General features: G+C 38.8%; 1 protein-coding gene across 1 annotated transcript in view; it reads right to left on the minus strand.

The window, feature by feature from the left end:
* The window catches only part of LOC148123625 (uncharacterized), a 37,723-nt gene that overhangs the window by 11,578 nt on the left and 9,636 nt on the right, over nucleotides 1-16,509 (minus strand). Inside the window, exons 4-5 of the mRNA XM_087919186.1 lie at nucleotides 15,377-15,481; nucleotides 4,184-4,288 (exon numbers count right to left, since the gene is read on the minus strand). Of these exons, the coding sequence (XP_087775312.1) occupies nucleotides 4,184-4,288; nucleotides 15,377-15,481 (210 nt within the window). The remainder of the gene's footprint in view (nucleotides 1-4,183; nucleotides 4,289-15,376; nucleotides 15,482-16,509) is intronic.

Genomic DNA, 16,509 nt, shown 5'->3' on the forward strand with positions numbered 1-16,509 from the left:
CAAACCTACACGAGGCATTTCTGGTTTGCAAGGCTTTGGCAGCAGCAGGGATTTGCCTTTCTGCGTGATCCCTGCTGCGCTCACTGCTGAGGTGCCCCAATCCGGGTGGTTTGGGGGATATAGCTGCCCTATGTGAGGCAGCTGAAGACAGGGGATCCAGACAGGGTTTTGGGGTGTTGCAGATCCCCTCCCCAGCTGGCAAAAACCCCTTTTCCCAAGGCAGTGGAGCGGCGGTCAGCAATGTCTGCCACAAAGAAGTCTGCAGCTGGATAAGAAAGTGTGGGAGGAAGAAAGTGAAAGTTTTTCTTTGGCTGAGCCGGGACAAAGAGGAGCCCTTAAAACCTGGAATTTGCCTTTCTATTGCTACATTGTTCCCAGAAAGATTGTATAAGCAGCTGAAGAAGGGAAAGGGAAGTTATTTCTTTTCACTCTCCTTCCTGCAGAAGTAGCTGATGGAAATCTGGAAAACCTGCTTGGGCTAAGAAGGTAAACCACAAACCACATCTCTACCCAACAACCACAACCCAATCCACAACCCAATCCACAAAAAACATAAGCCAGACAAATAATGATATCCCAATCCTCATCAGAGAAGCTGTTGAGCGTGAACGGAAATGTCCAAATGCCATCTTATTTGGTCTAGAGGACATCAATCACAATGATGACATCACAACTGCCCAAAACATAATCAATGATTATCAAGCATCAACTATCTCCCTGATGAAATACTTGACATTTCCGCATTGGCCTGAGAGCTGAAAAACAGAGATGGCTCTGTGGCCCCATCGCTTCTGCAGGGTCATTTGCAAAAATGAATCAAGCAAATGTAAATTCATTTATACTATAAATTCACTTGCCAAAAGCAACACCAACCATAAGAACCTCCATTCTCGCTGCCTGACCTAACTATACAGCAAAACGTGCCTGCTACCATGTACTCTGCACAGAACTCAAAAACATCTAGATAATGGAGAGAAGGACCTGTACATTGACTACCATGCTGACTGTATCAAAAGTAAGTCACACAACCTGCAACTCAGGTTTAACCTTCAACCACAACTCTACCTCAACCAATGCACCATCACCCAAGACTAGGCATGCACGACCCTATCTACCTCAATTCCAACTACTGCTGGCCTTAAATGCAAGCTACTCAATGCAAGAACCTTGTGAATAAAATACCTGAATTTCTCCTCTTACTAAATATGGCTAAATTTGACATCATATTTGTCTGTGAAACATGGCTCAACACATCTCTCCTGACTCCATTACCACAGTAAGAGACTATCATGTTTACCGATCAGATCATGAAATTCATAGAGAAGGTGGTATTGCTATCTTCTATAAAAGTCCTCACATTTAAAAAACATCCAAGTTACTCAGGGAGCTTGCTCTTCCTGAGACCATGATCTGTGAACTATCCTTAAATATCACATTTTGATTCTTACTATGTTACAGAGCACCTAATTATGAAATCAAACATGTAAACAAGCTAAATTCACTACTAACATGGGCAACATCCTGCCCACATGCTTTTATCTTTCCTGGTGACTTCAATCTACATCATATTGACTGGACCTCAATGAATGTACAACTGAACACATACACGCAACCTTCTACAATGCTGTTACAAATCTGGGACTGGAACAACTAGTAACCAACAACACTAAACTAAACAACTGCCTCAATCTCATCTTCTGCAATAATTTGAATTTAATTTATGGAATACAAACTAAAGAACCCTTTTCCAGCAGTGACCACAATATGATTGACTTTTGTCTCAACATCGCCACACAAAAATCATCACAATAGCGGAAACCCCAATTATAACTTTAAAAAGGCAACTATGATCTTATAGACAACGATCTCTCATTCCTTGATTGGCAATCTCTATTCACTGGATGCAATACTGCTGAAGACCATTACAACATATTTTTACTTGAAGTCAAAAGAGCCATCAAACTATATTTACCAACAACAACTCCCAAAACAAAAAACAAAAATGATTACCCATAACAATAGGAAATTTCAATCCAAAAAGAGATCACTCTGGTGGAAAAACAAATCTGGTCACGTCGCCAATTTAAAAGCCGATACAAAAATTATGCCACTAGATAAAGACTGAATGCACCAATTATCACATTAAACAAGAGGAAAACCTTCTACACACCAATTCCACCCATGCTTTTTTACAATTTTGTAAACAACAAACTAAAAGACTCAAGGTCCATCCCACCCCTAATGGTAAAGACTGCAATGATGACATCATTAAAGCCAACATCTTAAATAAATTTTTCGGCTCAGTATTTGTAAACAGCAATGGATCATGCCCAGTATTTCCTAGCTGAACCACAGACAACTACAATGATCTAATACATATCGATTTTACAGAAGACAATGTTGAAAAAGCACTACGCAATCTAAAACCTTCTCTATCTATTGGACCAGACGGAATATGTGCCTACTTCTTAAAAAAGCTATCCACTGCCATAGCCGAACCTCTAAGCATAATCTTTGAAAAATTTTCAGGACCAGCTCCTTGCCTAACCTATGGTCACAAGCCATGGTCATCCCCATCTTCAAAAAAGGATACCCAGCCTAGTTGAAATTACAGACCAATCTCCTTATGCTGCATTAAAGTCATGGAATCAATTATTAACCAATCCATTATCCTCCACTTAGAGACAAACAACCTACTCTCTAATAAACAATTTGGTTTCAGAAAAAAACTATCCTGTAATCTGCAACTCTTACACTGCAAAAACATATGGACTACACAACTCGATCAGGGCAAAACAATAGACGCAATCTACATAGACTTCTGTAAAGCCTTTGATTCACTGGTACATGACAAACTACTCCTAAAACTAAAATCTTATGGTATCTCTGGACAACTGCATAACTGGATAGAAGCATTCCTGTCAAACAACAACAAATGGTCAAAATTGGGAGTGTCCTATCAAATTCTGTACCTGTCAATAGTGGTGTCCCCCAAGGAAGTGTTCTGGGACCAACTCTCTTCATACTCTACATAAATGACCTCTGTGATCATATTAAGAGCAACTGCGTTCTTTTCGCTGATGATGTAAAGCTGTTCAATACCACAGACAATACTGCTACCCCTCAAAAAGATCTTGACTGTGTATCAGAATGGTCAAACAAATGGCAACTTCAAATCTCAACAAATAAATGCTCTGTCTTACATATTGGCAAAAAAAAATCAGAAAATAAAATACAGGCTGAATAGTCAAGACCTTGTTGATGATCCAAGCTCTGTAAAGGATCTTGGAATACTCATCGCTAATGATCTAAGTGCTAGAGCCCACTGTAACTACATAGCCAAAAAACCACTAAGAGTTGTTAACCTAATCCTACGTAGCTTTTTCTCTGGTAATATCGCACTACTAACTAGAGCATACAAAACATTTGCTAGACCAATACTTGAATACAGCTCATCAGTCTGGAACCCGTGTTACGTATTTGATATTAGCACAGTTGAGAAAGTCCAGAAATATTTCACAAGAAGAGTCTCTACTCCTCTACTCATTGTAGAATACCTTATGCCACCAAACTTGAAATTCTAGACCTAGAAAACCCTTAATTACACTGTCTTCTGTCTGATCTAAGTATGGTATATAAAATTATACATTGCAATGACTTACCTGTCAATGAATACTTCAACTTCAACCACAAAAACACAATAGATACAAACTCAAGGTTAATCACACCAAACTTGATTGCAGGAAATACGACTTCAGCAACAGAGGTCAATGTCTGGGATACTCTACCTGACTCTGTAATTTCTTCCCCAAACCCCAAAACTTTAACCTTAAACTGTCTACTATTGACCTCACCCTTTTCCTAAGAAAAGAAATAATCTTGGAGGTTAAATGAGGCACCAGGAATGAAAAGACAGGGAATCAAAGAACCCTTGGAATTAAAAGAGAGACGTCATTTTTGAGATGTCATCCCTATTGTTGTATGTACACTGAGAGTTTATGCACCTGAGACAAATTCCTTATGTGTCTAATCACACTTGACCAATAAAGTATTCTAATTCTAATTCTAATAACCCTAATTCTTTTTGTTTTAGATCAGTTACAGTTTTGTTTCCCAGGATCTTAACAATAAATGCCAATTTCCTTTCTTCTACCCAATGCTCCCCTCTGAAGGAGTCCAGTACCTGAGGATGATCAAGCTGCTCCTCCATTTCAGGTGGACCTTGGCTGGTCTGATGGCTCCAGACAATGACCAAGAGCAGAAATTCATGAGGACGATGACCTCCATGCTGATAAGGAACAGCATTTGTCCAGTTTTATCACAAACCTTTTCCACAACTGGCAAGGAAATCTTTAGGCTTTCTGAAGCATATCACAGCTGGAGACAAGTGAATGTGTTTTTTTATTTTGCAGACTTGAACTCAATATACATTGTGATATTAATTATACACAAAGCCCTGCAAAATTTTAAGGAACCTACTAAAGGCAAGGTCCTGCTGGCAACCATAATGGGAGGCTTTCACTTGTATTTGACCGAAATTGCTGCCCACATTAAACTCATCCATAGCTTTTTTTCCTTCCTTATGGAAACAAAACAAACAGCAAACTATGATGTGACTCGCCACTTTTACTCTACAATGAAGCGCTTTTCAGAGAGATCCTATATATGTTCCTACTCCTGGGATGCCTTTTCAGTGAAAATCTGGAGACGGCGCAGGGAGAGAGGTGAACTGGAGGTTTTGCCCCAAGAGCAGATTGATCGTATCTTGTCAGTAGACAACTATTTCACTTACAACACAATCTGAGCTGTGGCACGGGTTTTACATGCAGCCCTTTTCTCCAGGTCTAAGAAGACAAGGAGTAAAGATGGCAAGAAAATGGAAGTTCCAAGGCTGGAAATTTGGCAGGTATCTTGATTGGCTGGCAACATTGTGTTCCTTCCTAGCTTCCTAACAAATGATAGCTGTCCATTTACTTAGAGCCAAGCTGCACTAAAGGCCTCCAATAAAGGAACACAATCTTGCCAGACAATCAAGATACAAAAAGACCCACAAAACAGACATAAGATATTAGAAACACCAATCAAGCAGAACACAGCAAACTCCAAGACCAATTAACACAGACCAAGACACCCAACCAATCAGGATGAAGAAAAAAACATTCTGGCACAGCAATAGGCTAGCCCCAAATTTAAAACTGAAACCACTGTAACAGTCTGACTCACAGAAGAACACTACACAGAAGCCTGATGATGGCAGATGAGATTCTGCCCGAAACGTTGCTACAACTTTAAAAGCACAACTATAATGATGTGGGAAAATACCCAAACAAAGCTGGATACCATACATGTAAGTACCGCATAAAACCTAAGAAAACATATACATACAGCCTTAAAAGTTTGAGGGAATCCTTTCTGTTCCTCTGAAAAAGCCAACCAATCTGCAAACATCAACTCCATCAACCAATCAAGAAATGATAACACAACTGTTGTTGTAGAAATGGAAACATGATGTATAATAAAGGAAATGTATAATAAAAAATATTTTTTTAAAAAAGTGGGCTTTAGGTAGCCAGGCCTACTATGGGGGCATGTCAGCAAAGTCTATTTGTATCATCTGGAAAGAATATCTTGCTCTACACAGTCAGGAGTAATGTGGTTTAGTCTTCTTCCTTTGTTGTGAGTTAAATAAACTACACAATTGAGAACTATCTCCTTTCCCCCATACTAATTCATTTACCTGTCCAATTTTGCTTAAACCTCTGGGCTAATGCTTCTGCTCCTTCATGACCTTGGTTGTAGTTGTAGTTCATTTGCTTGAGCTGAAATGGGGAGGGGGGCTCAGTGCTATCAGCTTGTATATTAATGTCCTGCCTCACCCCTTGCACTCTTCCCCCTCTGTGATATTAACCTACATTTACATCAGTGGTGGGATTCAAATTCTTCAACTACCTGTTCTGTGGGCGTGGCTTGGTGGGTGTGGCTTGGTGGGCATGGCCGGGGAAGGATACGGCAAAATCCCATTCCCTCCCCACCCCACTGACCTGCTTTCCAGCTCCGTTCTCCTGTGCAGGGCAACCAAAGAACACCCAGCCAATCAGCTGAGACTCAGGAGACAGAGAATAGATGGTGGCAGGGCCAGTCAGAGGTGGCATTTGCTGGTTCTCTGAACTACTCAAAACTTCTGCTACTGGTTCTTCAGAACTGGTTAGAACCTGCTGAATACCACCTCTGATTTGCATCCACAGTGGAACAACTTGCCTTAAGAAGTTGTGAATGCTCCTTTACTGGAAATTTTTAAGAAGGACTGAAATGGTAGAGGATTTGAAATGATAGAGACCCGGAAGAGAAAAAGAAGAAAGAAAGAAGAGAGAGAAAGAGAGAGGAAAAAAAAAAAAAAACGCTCGGTCTTGCGACCAAAAAAGAAGAAGAAGAAGAAGTATAAAAAGAGAAAAAAAACAAAAACAAAGAGACGGAAGAAAAAAGAAAATACGTTAAAACCAGACAAATATTCTTTTGACAGTCTACAAGATCCAATTCTCCTACCTTACTTTAAATATACACATCTTATCGCTATTTATGGATATTTATGCTTATTTATGCTCATTGAACAGTTTATCTCTGATATAACCAATTATACCATGCATTCCAATTATTATCAAATGCTGAAGACTCTTTATTTCTAAGAGCTATGGTTAAATTGTCCATTTCTGCGCAGTCACATATTTTCTGAATGACCAATTGATCTGTAGGTAAAACGGGATGATTTCCAGCACTGGGCAAATGCTAATCTGGCCGCAGTTAGAATATGAATTATTATGTATTTCGTCTTTTAGGAAAATGTTTATCAGAGATCCCTAGTAGGAAGAACTCTGGTTTGTATTCAATTTGATCTTTGGTTATCTCCTCCAGCCATTTTCTAATTTTTGCCAGTATTTCTGGGCTTCTTTACAGGTCCACCACATATGAAAGTAGGTTCCCTCTATGTTTTTACATTTCCAACATTTTGGACTAGAGTTTGGGTTCATTTTCGCTAACCTCGAAGGGGATAAGTGCCATCTATATAACATTTTATACATATTTTCTTTGTACGCCGCAGATTTCGTAATCTTAATGATTCTATTCCAGATCTTTTCCCATTCTGTTAATGTAATGCTTCTTCCAATATTCCTACTCCACATTATCATGTTCCCTTTCACTATCTCTTGCTCTAATTCTACCTCCAATAAATATTTATAAAATTTAGAAATATTCTTTTATTTGATCCTAATAAGATTTTATCTAAGTGTTGTAATTTGCTATAAATTCCAAACTCTTTGATATCTTGTTTGTATCTACTATGGATTTGTATATATAACCACTGATCAATTTTAAATCCCTGTTCCTGTAAGTCCTGTCGAGTTCTTAGTTTCCCTAAAGGATCTAATAAATCTTTATATTTAGTCATTTTTGTTATATCCAAATTGTTGGGATGAACCATTGCCTCCATTGTTGAAAGCCAAATCGAATTTTAAATAATGTTTTTACATATTTTTCCAATTAGTTAATAGTGAATCTCTAATAAGATGTCTATGAAAGTACGCCTGTTTAGTTTTCCCCACATCCCATAGAAATGCGTGCCATCCTCTCTGAAGGTCGTGCCCTTCCAAGGCTAGAGTTCTTTTATTCCATAAATTGACCCAGTCTTTTAACCATAGTAAGTTGGCTGCCCAATAATATAATTCCCAGTTTGGAAGCGCTTAGCCCACCTCTACTTTTTGCATCTTGTAAGGCCTTAATACTGATTCTAGCTTTTTTCCCTTGCCAAATAAATTTAAGAGTTACCTTATTTATATCATCAAAAAAAATTTTTGGTAATTTTATTGGGATTGTCTGGAATAAGTAAAGGAGTTTTGGTAAAATGTTCATTTTGATTGTGGCAATCCTGCCCAGTAAAGAAAAGCTGCAACTTATTCCAGGATTCTAGATCTTTCTTAATTTGCTGTAACAGTTTATCATAATTATTCTCTTTGAGTGATTTACTATGTGGTGTTAACCATATGCCTAAATATTTGACCTTTTTGTTGCCTGTATCCCCATGGTTTTTTCTAATTCTTTCCTCTGGTTCTCTGTTAGATTTTAGTCAGTAATTTCGTCTTATTTCTGTTGATCTTTAGTCCTGCTACTGAACCATATTGTTCTAGTTCTTTTATTAGATTATGTCCTTTCTCCATGGGATCCTCTAGGAAGAAAACCATATTGTCTGCAAACGCCTGTAATTTATATTCCTCTGCCTTGACCCTAACCCCTTGAATTTCAGGATTTTGTCTTATCCGCGTTAACAATGATTCTAAAGCAAATATAAATAAGAGGGGTGAGAGAGGGCAACCCTGTCTAACGCCCTTTTCAATGCTTAGTGGGCCTGTTTGTTCACCATTAATTAGTATATTGGCTTGTTGGGTATTGTAAATTGTTGTGATAATATTCTCGAATTTAGTGCCCAGATTCATGTTATAGATTTTTTGTATTAAGAAGTGCCAATGTAAGTTATCGAATGCTTTCTCCGCATCTAGAAACAAGAGTGTAAATTGTTTCTCTGGATGAGCTTCATAATATTCTAAGACGTCAGTAACGGTTCTTAAATTGTTTTTAATTTGGCGGAATGGAAGGAAACCATTTTGGTCTTCATGAATGTATAAATTTAAAACTTGTTTTACTCTATTCGCAATAATTGAGGTAAATAATTTATAATCGGCATTTAAAAGTGAGATTGGTCTATAATTGTTGATATATCTGGCATCCACATCCTCCTTCGGAATTAACGCAATCAACGCCTCCCTCCATGAGTCTGGCATTTTGGCAGCGAAAGTACTTAGTTAAACACTTCCAGCATCAGAGGCCCTACTAAATCTATTGTGGCTTTATATAATTCTACTGGAATCCCATCTGGACCAGGGGATTTATTATTACATTGATTTTCCATTGCAGATTTTAACTCAGACCATGTAATATCCTTATTTAGTAATTCTTTGTCTCCTTCCCCTATTGTTTTATCATTCGTATTCTCCAGATAAGTTCTTATTTTATCCTCATTGATTTCTTCTTTTTATATAATCTTTGGAAATAGTTTAATATAATATCCTTTTTCTTCTCAATCTCATGTTGTGGGATGCCTTTCTCATCTATTAATTGGTGTATCAATCTCTTTTCTTTTTCTTTTTTAAGTTTATAAGATAGCCATCTTCCTGGTTTATTGGTGTGTTCAAAATAATTTTGTTTGGACCTTCTCAAGCTAACTTCTATTTTATCTTGTTCAATTAAATTCAGCTTATGTTTGGCTAGTATTAACTGATTTTGTAGTCCTTGGGTCTTAGGTTTTTTGTAATTGTGTTTCTAAGTCTTGGATTTGTTGTTGTAAGCGTTTTGTTGGGCATAAATTCTCTTGTTTCTCATAGCATTATAGGAAATTGTTGTGCCTCTTATAATTGCTTTCATAGTATCCCAAATGTTCTGTTTTGAAGTTGTTTCATTATTATTATCTTTTAGAAAATAATTTAGCTCCTCTTTCAGTTTATTAATATACTCTTCTTCGTTTACAATTTGGTTATTTAGTGTCCATCTTTTTTTTATTCGTCTCCTATCCCTTCCAACTTTGCTATTCTGTTATAGCAGTTTCATCACAATAAAAGTTAAAGTCAACGTTAAAATGGGGAATATCTTCAAGATCCTCAATAGCTTTTTTCTGCTATTGTGAAAAACAAGTTAAGTACAGTACTATGTGGTGGGAGACAGGGAAAAGTCATCTGGATTTTTAAGATTTAATTCACCAGTTGTGCCAATATGAAGTATCCAATAAACTGTTCTTTGATGAACCTGCCTGCCTTAGAGTTCTGTTTTCTATGGGTGCATTACTTGGAACATTGACAGCTGAGATTTTGACTCCAATAGTGCCAGGAATTCCATTTGCTGATAATTTACATTAAAATAATTGAACTTTTAGAGAACCCCACCCTTCAAAAATATTTCTGGCATATCAACAAGATTCACATTGCATAAGCACCATGTTTCAAATATTTAGGGTGTGGCATTTCAGGCCTCAGGTAGGCTAAAGGCACAGACAGATATGATGCTGTGATTTCTCAAAGAACTAAGCAGCTATATTGCAATTCTACTGGACAAGGATGTGGGTCTTCCAACTGCCCTTTAATTATTTCAAGCAAAATCATTTCCAAAGCTCATATATGGAGGATAGCTTGGATCATTTTCTATGTCTGACCCATTGAGATATTTTGAGAGCACAAATTCCTCTATCTCCCATTTATACATTTCTTCTGGTTGTAAGATGCTCTTTTGTATTCAACTCTGGCCTCAGAAGGATAATGTAGCATTTGGGAATGAAGATGCAACCCAACAGACCAGCACTAGAGGCCAAGATGGAGAAGACCTGCACAGCCACCATATACTTTCCCTTGGTGCTCAGGTAGGTGGGCACAAAAGACACCCAGACACTGCAGAAGACCAGCATGCTGAAGGTGATCAGCTTGGCTTCGTTGAAGGTCCCAGGGAGATTCCTGGCAAAGAAAGCCACCATGAAGCAGATGGCAGCCAAGAGGCCCATGTAGCTGAGTGTGATGTAGAACATGATAACAGAGCTTTCATTGCATTGCAGGATGATCAATCCAGGCTGGGAGTGGAAGTCAGAGTCAGGGAATGGGGGAGAAATTAAAAGCCAGATGGAGCAGATGACAATTTGGACAGCAGAACAAGAAAGGATAATATAATTGGCTAAGCTCTTTCCCCAACCATCTCTTCACTCTGTTTCCTGGTTTTGTGGCCAGAAAGCTAGCACCACTGTGATGGTTTTGGCCAAGAGAGAAGAAATGGCAACTGAGAAGACGATGCTGAACACTGTTTGTCGGAGAAGGCAGGTGATTTTCCTTGGTTGACCAATGAAGAAGAGGAGACAAGAAGCAAAGCAGGAGGGAGACTAGGAGGATATAAGAGAGGTCCCGGTTGTTGGCTTTGACAATGGGAGTTTCTAGGTAGCTAATGAACAGGATTAACACAAAGCCTGTGATTAGGAAAACAAATAGGGCAAAGGAGACCAGGATGATGCCCAGATGTTCTTCATAAGACAGGAAGATTATAACTTTGGGGATACATTGGATTCTGTCCTCATTTGGATATTTTTCATCTGGACACTTAGTGCATTTTTCCATATCTGAAAGAAATCCAAAAGCAGCATTTCTTTAATTCTTTTAAAAAAATTAATTTCTTCAATTCTCCTGTCCTTTTGCCTTTCAAGAGATGACTTCTTGGGACAACAACCATTATCAGCTGCATTTTCCAAGAGGCATTCCTGCAGGAAGAAGCTCAGAAGAATAACATTTTCTTAAAACAAAGCTATATTTTAATAGTATATACCAGTGGTGGCTAACCTTTTGGGGATCCTGTGCCAAAAATTGTGCATGTTCTGGCACACACACGCTCGCATGTCAGCACCCAGAAGGCAATGGGTGACTCCCCATTCTCCCTGCACATGTGTGTGCAATCCCCCAATGCTCCTCTATGCCACCTCCACTACCACCCCTTTATCTGCACTGCACCTCACAGCTGATTTTCAGCAGGTTTGAGGCCTTTTTCAGCCTCCCAGAGGCTTGAAAAAAAGCCTCTGCAGGCTTTGCAGGATGAACAATAGGCCGTTTTGTCACTTCCATTATTACAGGAAGTGACAAAAGCGGGATTTATTCATCTGCAGAGGCTTTTTTCAAGCCTCTGGGAGGCCGAAGGCCTCAAACCAGCCGACAATCAGTTGTGAGATGTGCATGCGCAGTGAGGTAAGTTTGCCTTGCAGCTCATGTGCCGGCAGAAATGGCTCTGTGTGCCACCTATGGCAAGCATGCCATAGGTTTGCCATCACGGTATATACAATTGGAAGAAGTCCTAGGGCCTAAATGATTTGTTGTGTAATTTGCAGAACCTACATAGGACCTACATTATCAGAGGTAAATAATGAATCAAGTAAACTTCCTGGATCCTGCCAGATGGAACTTTTTAATATACTGAACTCAGAGGATGTCTATCTTTTAAAATCTAGTGTCAACTCTGGCTGAACCCATCTTTTGCTGCCTCATAGTTGCCACAAGCCCTGAGAGGGGAAGGGCAGGGAGAAGTAATATACCGGCTTGGCTGACAAAACAAAAGGTTTTTTGTGGGAATCAAGGTCATCTGAGAAGAAGAAAGGAGTGACCAAGCAACCTGCCAGCCCGGCTATTGGACAATATGACCAATGGCATCGGGGGTGGGGGCTTTACTTTTTAAACTAGGGAAAACTTATGGGAACTTCAAACTTGGTTTTCACTGGCTGTGCCAATATGATGCACCCAATAAACATGTTCTTTGTGGAATCTCCCTGCCTCAGAGTTCTGCTTTCAATAGGTGCATTACTCAGAATGCTGATACCTAGTGGAATAAAAAGAAAGCTACTGCAAATAATCGAGAATGGTTAGTGGTAACAGAGGTATAATCCCTTAAGTATCCACACCACCTTATTGTGGAGTAGCAATACTTTCTCACTGATTCTCATGCAAAGGTCTATGTATAGTCTATGTATAGTGTATTGCAATAATCCTTCAGGAAATGGACCTAAGGTGATTCTCAAGTTTCAAAGAACTCCAGATATTTCTAGAGAGGTAAATGTGAATGGGCACACCCAAAATAAAAAGCAGAAGAGATATTTTCTCTGGTACTAGAAAAGCTTGCCCAATCTTCCACCCTCTCCAATCTTTTCTAGAACCTCACTCAAGGTCCTTTTTACTATCCTTCTCTTTAAACAGGAAATTGTACACTTTGAAGATAAACCAGTTGTGCTTCAAGCTCTCCTAACCTGAGAGTAGTCTGAATAAATACATATCCACAAAGGCCTGTCCTTTTCTCTGGCATCACCCACCTTCCTGAGTGAGAAGGTCCCCTCTGGACAAGGAATACACAGTCATAGCAGCAATCTGGCTCTCCTTCTCGCTTCTGTGACAAATCCAGGATGACAGCTTTCCACACACTGGGACTGAGGAAAGACTAAGCAGAAAAACAAGGAGTGCCAAAGAAGGATTAACTGGAACTTAGCATCCATGGAAAATGAAAGTGGAAGTAGTCATGAACAGTAACCAATCAATCAATCAGAATACAGCAGCTGAAAGGATTTGGGAGTGCTTCTAGTCCAACCTCTTGCTCAAGCACGAGACCTATACAGTGTTGGTGAACCTTTTGGCACTGAATGCCAAAATGGGAGCATCTGCGATGCATATGCACCAGCCACCTTGTCTTCCATTTTATGATGTGCATATGCACAAGAGGAGAAGCTGGCCAGTTAGCATGCATGCACCATAAACCTGAAGTGCAACCACAGGTACACACCAGCCAGTTGGACTTCACATGTGCATGCACATGCCAGAAACTGGAGAAACCAGGTGCGCATGCACATGACAGAAACCAGAAGATCACCTTCCTGGTGTATTGCGCATGAGCACTGGAGTAAGCTGATCTTCTGGTTTCTGGTGTTCTACTTCGCACATGAAGAACAGTTGGCGAACACGCTGGAACCCTGAAGAGCAATGGATGATAGCTCACATGCCTAGAGAGATGGCTCTGTGTACCACTTCTGGCACTCATGGCATGGGTTTGCCACTATGGTGTTATACTATTTTAGACAGGTGTCCATCCACTCTTTTCTCAAAAACCTCCAGTGATGAAAGACCCACAACTTCTGAAGGGAAAGCTGTTCCAATGGTGGTGAATTGTTCTCACTGTTAGGAAGTTTCTCCTTAATTCAGGTTGCTTTTCTCCTTGATTAGTTTCCATCCATTGTTTCTTGTCCTGCCCTCAGGTGCTTTTGGAGAATAAATTGACCCCCTCCTCTTTGTAGTAACCTCTCAAATACTGGAATACTGCTATCATGTCCCCCCAGTCCTTCTTTTCTCTAGAACTAGAATAGATTAGAATAACAGATTTGGAAGGGACCTTGGAGGTCTTCTATAGTACAACCCTCTGCCTAGGCAGGAAACCCTACACTACTTCACTTCAGACAAATGGTTGTCAACATCTTTTTAAAAACATCCAGTGTTGGAGCATTCACAACTTCTGAAGGCAAATTGTTCCACACTGATTAATTGTTCTAACTGTTAGGAAATTTCTCCTTACTTCTACGTTGCTTCTCTCCTGTTGATTAGTTCCCACCCATTGCTTCTTGTCCTGCCCTCAGGTGCTTTGGATAATAGTTTGACTCCCTCTTCTTTGTGGCAGTCCCTGAGATATTGGAACACTGCTATCATGTCTCTCCTAGTCTTTCTTTTCATTAGAGTAGACATGCCCAGTGGCTGCGTAAACCGATTCTTCATATGTTTTAGCCTCAGTCCCTTAATCATCCTTGTTGCTCTTCTCTGCACTCTTTCCAGAGTCTCAACATCTTTTTACATCGTGGAGACCAAAACTGGATGTCATATTCCAAGTATGGCCTTTCACAAGGCATTATAAAGTGATATTAATACTTCACGTGATCTTGATCCTATCCCTCTGTTTATGTAACCTAGAACTGTATTGGCTTTTTGGCAGCTGCTGCACAGCTGGCTCATATTTAAATTGTTTGTCCACTAGGATTCCAAGATCTCTCTCACAGTTACTACTATTGAGCATGGTACCACATATACAGTACCCCATGCATTTCATTTTTCTTGCCTAAATGTAGAACCTTACTTTTTCACATTTAATTTCATTTTGTTAGATAGCGCTCAATGTTTAAGTCTGTCAAGATCCTTCTGTATCTTAAGCCTATCTTCTGGAGTGTTGGGTATTCCTGCCAGCTTGGTGTCATCTGCAAATTTGAAGAGTACTGGGCCTAAAACAGAGCTTTGGCGTACTTCACTGCATAATTCCCCTCCATGTAGATGCAGTTCCATTGAGGGACTGCGTTCAGTGCAGTTGGTCAGCCAGTTATGAATCCATCTGGTGGTGATGCTGTCTAACCCACATTTTTCTATTTTATCTAGTAATAGGTTATGATCCCACTTTATCAAATGCCTTACTGAAGTCCAAGTAAATTATATCAACAGCATTCCTCTGGTCCACTAATTTTGTCACTTTGTCAAAGAATGCAATCAAGATTAGTCTGGGTATGAATCTAATTTAATTTAATTCTCACTGAAGTTAATCCACCTTGGTGACTAGACTCAACCCACTTGAAATGGGTCCTAATCTTTGAGGGGGAAAGAAAAACACTGCAAATGTTTTACCCACTTTATTGTAGAACTTTAGTCTTGAGAAAGCCTTTTGGGAAGATAGTGAGTCTCTGTCTTTCAAAGAGTTGAGTGCCATGTTGATGTTGCCCTTTGTTCTTAGGAAGAATCACCAAGGCCATGACTGCCAGAGCTGCTAATACATCTCCATTTTGGTCCAAATACAGTTTTACATGGGAAAAATTGCAATATTCATTCTTTTTCAGAAATGGATGAAACTAGAATGGAATCAACCAGGAATTTAAAAAGCAGAAAAGTTGGTTTTTCCTATCCCGTGGTCTTTTCACATTTGATTTTTTTTCTTGTACAGTTGCCTAACTTCCCAAATAAGCATCATTAGGAGAACAATTATTATCGCCTCTTCTTGAGTGAAGAAAAAATGTTCAGCAAGATTTATCAATTACATGCTGACAAAATATATAGATAATATAATTTACACAATTGATTAGTTAGAGGAACATTCTAGAGCCAGAAATTATTCAAATTTGAGAAATTATTCCAAATAAATGAGAAATTATTCATACACTCCTTGAAAACAAGATAATTTCCTGAACGTATGGATTTTTTTCAAGGAAAATATGTCAGGTTAGTTTTTCCCTGTACACCAAAAATGGAAATTTATTTTATTTATTTATTTGATTTGTCAATCTCTTACAAGATACGGGTATAAGAATAAACATAGTTTTGAATACATGAGATGGATACTTATAAGAAAAATAAAAAGAAGCAATAGGACAGGATGATAGGCACGATTGGTGCACTTATGCATGACCCCAGAGGCCTCTTAGGAAGGGGGTGAGTTAATAGTAGAATATATGAATATAGATATAGATCATCTGAGATCACTCAGATCAGAGATCACTCTGAGAAGCACAGAGCCGAGAGACAGAAGCCTGAAGATGATGAATGAGACTTCTCCAAACGTTGCCTAGATACTTCAAATCTTACGCTGGGAGAAAACCTGAACAACCAAAAAGATCCACATACAAATACCCATGAGAACCTCAGAAAGTAAATATATATATATATATGTATATGTATATGTATATGTATATATATATGTATATGTATATGTATATGTATATATATATATATATATATATATATATATATATATATATATATATATATATATGTAAGTATGTGTATAGATAGATAGATAGATAGATAGATAGATAGATAGATAGATAGATAGATAGATAGATAGATGTAATGTCTCACCTTTCAGGAAGATGAAAAGTCCAAA

This window comes from Pseudonaja textilis, unplaced genomic scaffold (assembly GCF_049901715.1).
Source record: "Pseudonaja textilis isolate UNSWEBS1 unplaced genomic scaffold, rPseTex1.2 PTEXSCF42, whole genome shotgun sequence".
Lineage (NCBI taxonomy): Eukaryota > Metazoa > Chordata > Lepidosauria > Squamata > Elapidae > Pseudonaja > Pseudonaja textilis.